Below are 10,081 nucleotides of genomic sequence, written 5' to 3'. Positions count from 1 at the left end.
AATAAAACCCCTTCTTATGTCATTGTCGAAATTTTTTAGTAGGATGAGTGGTTTCTCTAATACAACCTTTGTCTAGCTTACAAAGAAAAACTTTAGAATATTGTTTTCGAATTATCCAAACAAAAGAAAAAAAAAGAATATAAACCTCATTTTATTCGTTTTTACACGAGATAATTTTTATACAATAATAGTACATGTGCACTGTGTTTGTTTTCTGTAAGAAGGTTTCAATGGATGTTCAATGGTTTTGTCACTTTGAGTATTGAATTTCAAAATTTTATTTTTTACAAAAACAGTTAAGATTTACTACCAAACAACACCTTCATTTTAAAAATATCATTTTTGAAAAATAAATAAAATGAAACTCACCTTATTCCTTCTTACAAGATGATTTTAATACAATGATGATAATGCATGTGTAATGTGTTTGTTTTATGTGAGAAATTAAGTATGTTGTTTTAAAATATATAGTACTTCAATTATTTCTTTTTCCTTGATAAGAATCCCATTATATTATTTTATTGAAAACCAATAAATGATTTTAAGATTTATTGGACAAAAGGTTATTTTTTAAATTATGATTTTATGGCATTTTTAATAGTAATATAAATATTTTGGTAATTATCTCAATTGTATAGTGTTAGAAATTTGTTTTAATTAAACAAATTAAGGGTAAATAAAAAATTAATCTCAAAGAACCCTTAGCTTTTTCATTTAGAGAACTCTTGATTTTTTTAGATTTAATTCTTGATTTATGATGGCTAATCAATTATTGATAATAGTAAGAATTAATCCTTCAACTTTTTACTTTCCAAAATTCATTATAAAAAAGAAGAGTGAATGAATAATTTTAAACTTGTATTTTTTTTTTTAGATTTTTCCACGTTTTTTCTCACCTCATTTTTAGTGTTTTAATTTTTTTTATTCTTTAATTTTTCTTCAAAATCTAGAATTTAGATTCATTTTGTTGAGATATATTTGAGTTACATAATATCTGGTTCAAAAACTTTGTTTAAAAGCGCATGATCTAAACCAAAATGATAATGTTAAAATCTTGAGAGACATATTACAATTATCCTAGTTGTACAAGTGAGAAGCAATAAAGTCTTAAAAATAAAGGATTCATCATTAACAATAACAAAATATTTATCACTTTAAAGTATTTTAACAAGTAGGTACACCTTTTATTTTAATTTAAAGATTGTTTTTTTTCTTTATTGTTATTAATATGCATACTAGAACTTTGATCTTGGCAAGTTTATATATATATATATATATATATATATATATATATATAGTATGCATGCTATAATTCTATTATTATTTTTGTGTTGAAAGCATGTTTGTTTTTAGTTATACTTATAGTTTTAAACATGTATAAATTCTGACATTTTATGGGATATCTTTTGTTTTGCAAGCTTTTATGATGATAAATTAAATATCTTTACTCGTCAGTCTAATATATATATTTGCAAAGTATGAGTTTGCATATAAATTGTTAGTGCTACATAGATGTTTTTTTTATATATAATAATAATAATTGAATTTTCTATTCTCAAAAGGAAAGAAAGAAAAATATTTCATTCCCATGATAAATTTATCAATGTATAATGCATAGTTTCAAAATATTAATGATAATAAAAACTCTAAATTAAATATACATTTAAAGTTAATTTTTTTTAAAAAAAAAAACTTCCTTGTTACATATGATTTAAAATGAACAATACTTTCTTATTTATTAATTATTTATCAACCCCATGTGCATAGTTTGAAATTAATTTTACATGTGATAATTTAAAATAGATCATAATATTGAAGATCCAGAAATTAAACATTAATCAATATAGCATTTGTGATTTACAAAATATTCTTAATCATTGATTATTATAATAGTACCTTGAATGCAAATGATCAAGTTTTATTAGGCTATTAAATTAGTTGTCTATGTTAATTTAATATTCATTACCCTAAAAATTTATTGAGTATTTTCGAACACTGAAAAGACAGATAGAAAATCTTTATTCGTTTTTTTTTTTGTTTTACATTTCTCTTTGCAAAAACAATTAACCCAATTGATTTATGGCATGAAAATAAATAAATAAAATTATACTCTTGTGGTACCATAGTTTTGAAATCTGGTTTGGCTTGGTAAGTTCACCTGGGATTCAGTCGATCCGAGACTAGAATCGGGCCGGGTTTAAAAAAAATAGAGGAAATCAAAACCCGGGGTGACCCGGCGGGTTGACCCAGCTGCCCCCGGCAAAACCCGGTCAAAAACTCGGTTGCAACTCGTTGACTTTTGTTTTTACTAAAACGATGCCGTTTTGATTTTTTCAAAAAAATCAGAATTGACCCGGGCGACCCGGGCGACCCGATCAAAAATCCAGTGACCCTGGTCGACCACCGAGCCGAGTTTAAAAAATCTGGTAGTACACTTCACAATTTTATAAAAGTGAGATAATATAAATTAACTTAACAATTAAAGTATTTATCAAGTTAACGTAGAATCAGATTTTTCTTACAGTAGAGTCAATATTTTTTTAAAAGTTAGTTATAATTTTAATTATAAACAGTTTTTCCCGACGGTTTCCTCTACCGTTAGTTATGAATTTGATATAGCATCCGCCAAATTGACCAAAGCTTGCAACTTTCATTTTGCACCTCCACATATGATTCTATCTCTTCTTCTTCTTCTTCTTTGTATCTGCACAAAGACAGGAAAAAGCTCCAAGAGAATGTGCTGCTGCTGCTGTAGTTGGGTTTGGTGGCAAGTAGCTGTTGCAGATATGAATCTTCGTTTACAAGGTAATTAGTTTGGAAAGTGTTGCTGAGTTTTCAGCTCTTATATCTCACTCATCCATGGATACATACAACCACTGTCACCAACTCTTGGCTTCGCTTTTAATTTATTTTTGGATGTTCTTGTTTCATCGATCACAAATTTTCTAATTCACGATTTCAATGCGTCACCGAACTTGAACTTTGTTTATTTCATCTAATGCGTTGGTGGGTCATTGTTAAGAGATAGACGGATGCAGGCGTAGAGAGGGTTTCTTGTAGTTGTCGTCTTGAAAGCAATTTATATTTTGCAGTTTCTTGAAAATAGAATTTTATACTTTTCAACATTGATTTTGATGTGAACGTAGGTTGCTCAGGTTTCTTGTAATGGTTGCTTGAGAAGTGATTTTCTATTAATTGGTCAATTATCAAGAAAATTAGATTTCTTAGTCGTGCTGTGCGTGTTAGAGATTGTGGTGGCATCTTGTTATTACTCTAACTAGTTAAGCTTTATTGAGATTTGAGAGAGGTGATGCTATAATGGGGAAGCAAGGATCCCCGAGAAGTCCACGTCCCGACGTGGTGAATGTGAAAGATTATCACACAAGAAGCTCAGAATGCTTGCCTGGTAGTGATCCTATCCTTGGGAGGAGATTGTCAGGAGGGGACAATAATTGGAAAACAAAAGTTGCCTTGCTTCATGATTTGAAACATGAGTATGGAAAGCTTGGTTCTTGCAAGGCAGTTTATGTTGGGAAAAGGCATTTGTGGTTCCGTAAGCATGTTAAGTCAATTGTTTTTATGTTTGCATTGATGGGGTCTCTTTTTCTGCTTGATTCTTTCATGGTGTCACTTTTTGATTCGATAAATCTTCAAAATAGTTCACCCTCAAGGACATCAAGTGATCTTAAGGTATGATGCTGTGTTCTTATAGCACTGAGGTGACTAACACATTGCATTTTCAAGTAACTTAAGGATTTGAACCAGGACGGTGTTGGAAATCTGTTCTTACGAGTTGTTTTCATCATTTACAGCACTAATTAACTAATTACTTCACTTAACGTGGTCTATACAACTCTACTCATGATCATTCAAAGTTTACAGCATACAATTCATTGCATTGACATTCCAATTCTGCTATCAGCTAACATAGCTGGGAGCCTGGGACTAGTGCTAATGTTCAAGTCATGCAAAGAATTTTTTTTTTCATGTTTATATAAGTGCACCCATGGCCATGGCTTCTTCCATCACATAATGGACCATGAACCTTTTATTTTTCCTTTTTCTTTTTGGACATTCCTTAGAAGGAAAAAATCTCGTTGTCTATCATTAAATCTGAAAGATTCATGTATTTTTAGTTAGTTCTCTGCATGTATCGCATACGATCCGGCACAAATTTTCTTTTCTAGCTCCCAACATGAAAATTTCCGTAAGTTAAGAGGTGAAGTGTTTGAGACAGTTACCTAAATGATGCTAATTAATTGGTAATTCTTGAATGTAAAGGGAGGTAGAACTGCCTATGCCAATGAAGAAGAACCACCAGTCCAGATGTATAGTCGTCTCCAAAACTTGGCTTACAGTGCCCTATCAGAGGTTTGCTTCCAAATTTTTATATTCAACAAATTCATGTTAGATGAGTTTTTGAAATATAATATCATAAACCTGAAACGTCCTCTGCTTTAGAAAGAGTTAAAGCAAGAGCCCTCAAATTTCTGGGAGGAACCATGGAAGGCATCTTTATGGAAACCATGTGCAGATAGAAAAGAATCAGAGAAATCAGGTATTAAAATCTTTTCTTTTTTGTGTTCATGTGTGTGTGAAAGTAATGTTTGGTGTATGATGACAGAGGGTGACAGACTGACAGTATAAAATCTGGGAAATTAAATGACCAGAAGTACCTTAATTAAGTATAATTTGTGGAGACAGGGCAACCTGACAAAAGCAATGGATACATAATGGTCAGTGCAAATGGTGGTCTCAATCAACAAAGAGTAGCTGTAAGTGTCTAAACCTTTCACACACCTAGGTTCATGTTGTTTGCATAATTTACTTTGTGAAGTGTCTTATTTCATTGGTTGATGCATCAATTTGTTTTCAGACTTAAGATCTATGTCCATGATGATTTTTATCTCACTGTACTGTAGAGTCCTGCATAGATTACAGTTATTTATGGCAGGATTCTTAATCATTTAGCATTATGTATTTGCTTTTGAAGTACTCCCTGCTTACATTCTTCATGATAAAATGACCAATAAGGTTTGTACTGAGCTTCTCTGATCCTGGAGTTGTATTTTCATGTAAACATCACACGATCTACAATTCATTATTGTCTTCGTATGACAGATTGGTGAAGCAGACAGAGAAAAACAATGAACAAAATCAGATATCAATAGGCAAATATATGCTGAAATAGTTTGATTAGATTTGTAAGGCAAATAAACATAATTGCAGTTGTTAGATTCTCGCCACAACGTGCCATGTTTTAGCCACTGCTACAGAGTTAATTCGCAATTTCCCTGAAAAAATTTGAATCCATACTGGGGAGAATGACTTCTAGGGAAAAAATAGGAAAGGAAAATAAAAATTATTCGTATATTTTTGTATCTTTGTAGGTATGGTCTTAGAATCAATGAGAATACAGGAAAGCGTAGTAAATTTTATAAAGTTAGCAGATGTTTTCTCCAGCGCAAGCAAAGATGAAGATAGTCTCTTGCATATTCCTCGTACTTGGTTGCAACCTTTTCTTGTGGCAATTTTTTTTCTAAAAAATTATACCTCATTGGATAGGAAATCTCATCTTTGGGTGACTAGCTCACATTAGAGGTATATCCACATGAAGTTAGGTTCAGATAATGGATTCCTTACTTATCCAGTGAAAAATCTCATTTTGGTGATAGCTCACATCAAGTCTAAATCCACGTGAAGTTTGGTTCAATGAATATGATTTATGAGGATAAAATAGCTCGCTTTTTTTTCTCTTGTGTCTCCATTTTTGAAACATATAAAAGGTACTGTAAATGGCAACACCATGGATAGGTCTTGGATTTTAGTACTCGGAAAATGAGTTATAAGTTCCATCAGGGGATTTGACTTTTTTTCTCTTGGACTTTCACATATTAGAAAGCGGAACTTGTAGATATCTAAAGGTTGGAAAGTGTTCATGGAAGAACCTAAAGCATGCCTTTGAAATGATGTGGAACTTATGTGTGTATGGGTATCATACGATGTCGGATTTACCTTCAAATTCTCCAGTAGTTAAGAGGGAACTGATGAATCATATCTAGTGTTTTAGTCATCCATGAAGAGGAAATACCATAACAAATTGTCTGTAATGAGCTATTATTAAGATGATTTTTTAAATCTTACATAGTTGTTGTTCTTAATCCTTGTAAATTAGTTTTCAAAATCTGGACAATGCATATAGCCTTTTTTCTAAATTGAGTACAAGTTGTAGCACTGCATTGAAGTTTTTTAGAAGGAATTTTTAATATTTGAATCTTGATAAACTTAGCTTAATATAGTTATTATCTTTCTGATTTGTGCTTCGTGTAGCTTTTAAAGTCAGTCCTTGCTATCAGAATTGCCATTACATATTTCAGTGACACTATTGTTACTCCTCGCAGATATGCAATGCCGTTGCCTTGGCATCTTTACTTAATGCAACCCTAGTTCTTCCCAGATTTCTTTACAGCAATGTATGGAAAGATCCGAGGTCTGATATTATCATACAAATTGCTTCATCTAATTTGTATTACTGACTTCTTTCCATGTTATATCTGAATGTGGTCACTGTTCATATAATCCGTTCACAAGATGATTGTTAGTCTATTCTGTGTTTGAAATGCAGTTTGCTTCATGAACTACCTTTTCTTTCATAAAAAGCTAGCTTATATTATTTTTAAAGGGAAGCTAAGTTGTTGTTCAATGATACTTAAAACATCTATATCCCTATCTTCTTCAGGAGCTGAACATGGCAATTCATTATTGTCTGCAAAAATCTCACCTCTTTCACTTTATGGAAATGCAGCCAATTCGGTGATATCTATCAAGAGGAGTATTTTGTGAATGTCATGAAGGATGAAGTGAATCTCGTAAAGGATCTTCCTTCTCATTTGAAGTCGCTAGATATTGAAGCAATCGGTAGCCTAGTGTGTGATCGTCTTGGTTTCTACATGCTTACTATGAAGGCAGCGGCTATTTCTGAGCATTACCTTATATCTCTTTTTTATCTTGCTTTTGTTAGATAACTGATGCGGACATTGTGAAGGAGGCAAAGCCCATTGATTACCTTACAAAGGTACTTCCTCTCCTGCTGCAGAATGGAGTTGTCCACCTTCTTGGATTCGGAAATCGGCTTGGATTTGATCCATTACCTTCTAGACTTCAGGTAAAGGACATTACATAAAGATTCAAATATTACAGGAGAGAGATATTAGACATAAAGAGCTCAATGTTAACAAGAATCTCCTCACAATGTCTTTGATGTGTTTTAAGTATTCCGAGATACCGCTTCACCTTCTAGGCAAGGTTTTTTCACAAGTGTGACCATTGACCTTCGCACCCGGAAACCAGAAAATAACAATGCAATGCAAATAGTGATTTCTCTACGATGTATCCAACTAATACTGAATTAACAAGATATAGCTGGTCTTTTTTTCTGAAGCATGTTGCATGGTTGTAACCTATCTATAACAGTCAAAAATAGATTACATCAACAACTGAAGGAGGCATGAGGCATTTTATGGCACACACATCACGAATGAAAATGACACTGGAGTTCAGAGACAAATTCTGCAATCATTCAAAGAATATGACAGATGGTTACTCGCATAGTCACTTACTACGAAAGTGTTCATTTATATGAAAGCAAACGTAATTTAGTTTATATGAAAGTAGCATTATTTATAGTTTCATTATTGCATTATATGAAAGCAGCATCATTTATAGTTTATTATATTGCCTTTGTGATAATTGAAATATTCTCCAGAAATTAAGGTGCAAATGTAACTTCCATGCATTGAAGTTTGTGCCAAAAATCCAAGAAGCTGGTTCACTGTTGATCAGAAGGATAAGGAAGTATGATACTGCACAGAGGATGTTGGATAAACAACTTGTTGGAGAGTTTCTGCCTGGCAGTCCCTCAAAAAAACATGATTCAGAAAGAGGTCCATCCAAATATCTTGCTTTACACTTGAGGTTTGAAGTGGATATGATTGCCTACTCCTTGTGTGATTTTGGAGGAGGGGAGAAGGAGAAAAGGGAACTCCAAGCCTACAGAGAAAGTCATTTCCCTCTGCTCATTGAACGCTTGAAACATTCCAAGTGCGAATTTCTTCAGCTTTTTAACTCATACATACTCCCTCTAAATAGATAATCTTAATCTGGAATCCATCTCTTTCATATCACTTATGTTTGCAGGCCCATCTCTTCATCAGAGTTGAGAAACTTAGGGAGATGTCCATTAACACCTGAAGAGGCCGCACTTGTACTTGCTGGTCTTGGATTCAAACGTGGAACTTACATTTATCTTGCTAGTTCTCGTATATATGGGGGGGAATCTAGGATGCATTCATTTACGAGCCTCTATCCCAACTTAGTCACAAAGGAAACTCTCCTGACACCTAGTGAGCTTGCACCTTTTCGGAATTTCTCTTCACAGGTATCCAACTATTCTTCGGGCATGTTCAACTTGAAAATACTTAGCAAATTTCTGCGTGATAAGTGTTTTGGAACTATTTATTCATTGAAATTTTAGAGAACTGCTTTGGTTGCAGCTAGCAGCATTGGATTTTATCGCCTGTGCAACTGCAGATGTCTTTGCCATGACTGATTCTGGGAGCCAACTCTCATCCCTAGTATCTGGATTCCGCACTTACTATGGTGGTGGCCATGCCCCTACCCTGCGGCCTAACAAGAAAAGGCTAGCAGCAATTTTGTCAGAGAATAGCACCATAGGTTGGAATAGTTTTGAAGATAGAGCAAGAAAGATGATCGAGGAAGGTCAGAGTGTTTTGATACGGGGTTTTGGTCGAAGTATTTATAGACAACCGAGGTGTCCAGAGTGCATGTGTAAAACCCAGTAGCATGTTCCCAGGTGCAAGAATTTTTCAACGCTCTGTTGTTTTGAAACTGATTTGCATATGCCCAGAAAAGCATTCCCTGTAGGCATCCCAATCAAGGCGTGGCTCCTCAATTGTTGATCATGTCATCAGGAATGAAAATGACAATGCTGATAGGCTGCTGTATCATTATTCATTTGTTCAAATCTTTATACAATTGTAGTTGTAAATTTTCTTCCCTTTGGCTCTAATTCCTTTGATTCTTTCCATTTGTATATAACAATACACACGTTCAATCCAATAATATGCATTCCTGATATTAATATTATGATAGGGGTCTTGTCTTTTCTTTTTGCTATTTGAATTGAAAGGTTTCTATGTCATTTCTGAAACAGCACAACTTGCAGCAGCTGCTCCACCCCTCCCTCCCCTGTTCCTCGTGAGCGCAATACTGCTGTGAAAAACCAATCAACGTAAAGTGGTTACAAATGAAATTCCAGCAACTACACAATAGCAAATCCCTTAGTAAGTTGTTAGGTCTTGTTATGTGTTTTGCGTGTTTTGGGTTGGATTGGATAATTTATTTTATTTTATATTTGATAGATATTAGATGAGACTCGGTTGAAACGAGATCTGAATTGGTCTGAGTTTTAGAAAAAAAAAAAAAAGATTAATCTGACCTAACATGACCTAGTCAAAATTTCAGGTCAATCTATGATCCAGTCAAATAAAGATAAAATAAAGGTAAAAAATCAATTGACTTTTATATATATATATATATATATATATATATATATATATATATATATATATATGTTAAAATGAGATTGCTTTAATTATTATTTTTTAATTTGGATCAACCCAGGTTGACTCTCCTAACTCATGACTCGAGCTTTATCTAGAGTTGACCCTCGAGTTAAGTTTGAAACTATGATAACCATTTTTATTTTTATATTATTTTGGGTTCACCCAGGTTGACCATCTTGACTATTACTTGGGCCTTGCTCTGGATCAACCCCTTACTTAGATTATAAAATTATGATAATAATAATTTCTATCTTTATATTAACCCAAGTCAATAGTCAACCTGAATCATGACTTGGACCTGGTTGATAAAGCCTAGCTAGCCTCAAGTCGACCCCTGAGTCAAGTTTTAAAATTATGATAATAATCATTTTTATCATAAGGTTAACCTGAGTAAATGATCATCCTCACCCATGACTTGGGATTAACCTCGGGTCAAC

The 10,081-nt window shown here is 33.2% G+C and overlaps 1 protein-coding gene across 5 annotated transcripts; it reads left to right on the top strand.

Annotated features, from left to right (window-relative positions):
- The first annotated feature begins 2,662 nt into the window (after nt 1–2,662).
- LOC7472295 (O-fucosyltransferase 8) lies at nt 2,663–9,165 on the top strand. Of its 5 annotated transcripts, none has more exons than XM_024581432.2 (10): nt 2,663–2,805; nt 4,282–4,371; nt 4,462–4,558; nt 4,705–4,775; nt 6,402–6,490; nt 6,806–6,926; nt 7,022–7,165; nt 7,766–8,100; nt 8,197–8,437; nt 8,553–9,165. In XM_024581432.2, exons 2-10 carry the CDS (start codon nt 4,327–4,329, stop codon nt 8,859–8,861), a joined length of 1,452 nt encoding a protein of 483 aa, XP_024437200.1. In that variant the 5' UTR covers nt 2,663–2,805; nt 4,282–4,326; the 3' UTR covers nt 8,862–9,165. The 5 variants fall into 5 exon arrangements, with proteins under 5 accessions (XP_024437200.1, XP_006377544.1, XP_024437199.1 ...); XM_006377482.3 differs by lacking the exon at nt 2,663–2,805 and adding an exon at nt 2,911–3,690 and having other exon boundaries at nt 8,534–9,165; XM_024581431.2 differs by lacking the exon at nt 2,663–2,805 and adding an exon at nt 2,937–3,690 and having other exon boundaries at nt 6,806–6,869.
- Nucleotides 9,166–10,081: the final 916 nt, after the last annotated feature.

This window comes from Populus trichocarpa, chromosome 11 (assembly GCF_000002775.5).
Source record: "Populus trichocarpa isolate Nisqually-1 chromosome 11, P.trichocarpa_v4.1, whole genome shotgun sequence".
Taxonomy (NCBI): domain Eukaryota; kingdom Viridiplantae; phylum Streptophyta; class Magnoliopsida; order Malpighiales; family Salicaceae; genus Populus; species Populus trichocarpa.
This window is presented reverse-complemented; position numbering and strand designations above follow the sequence as displayed.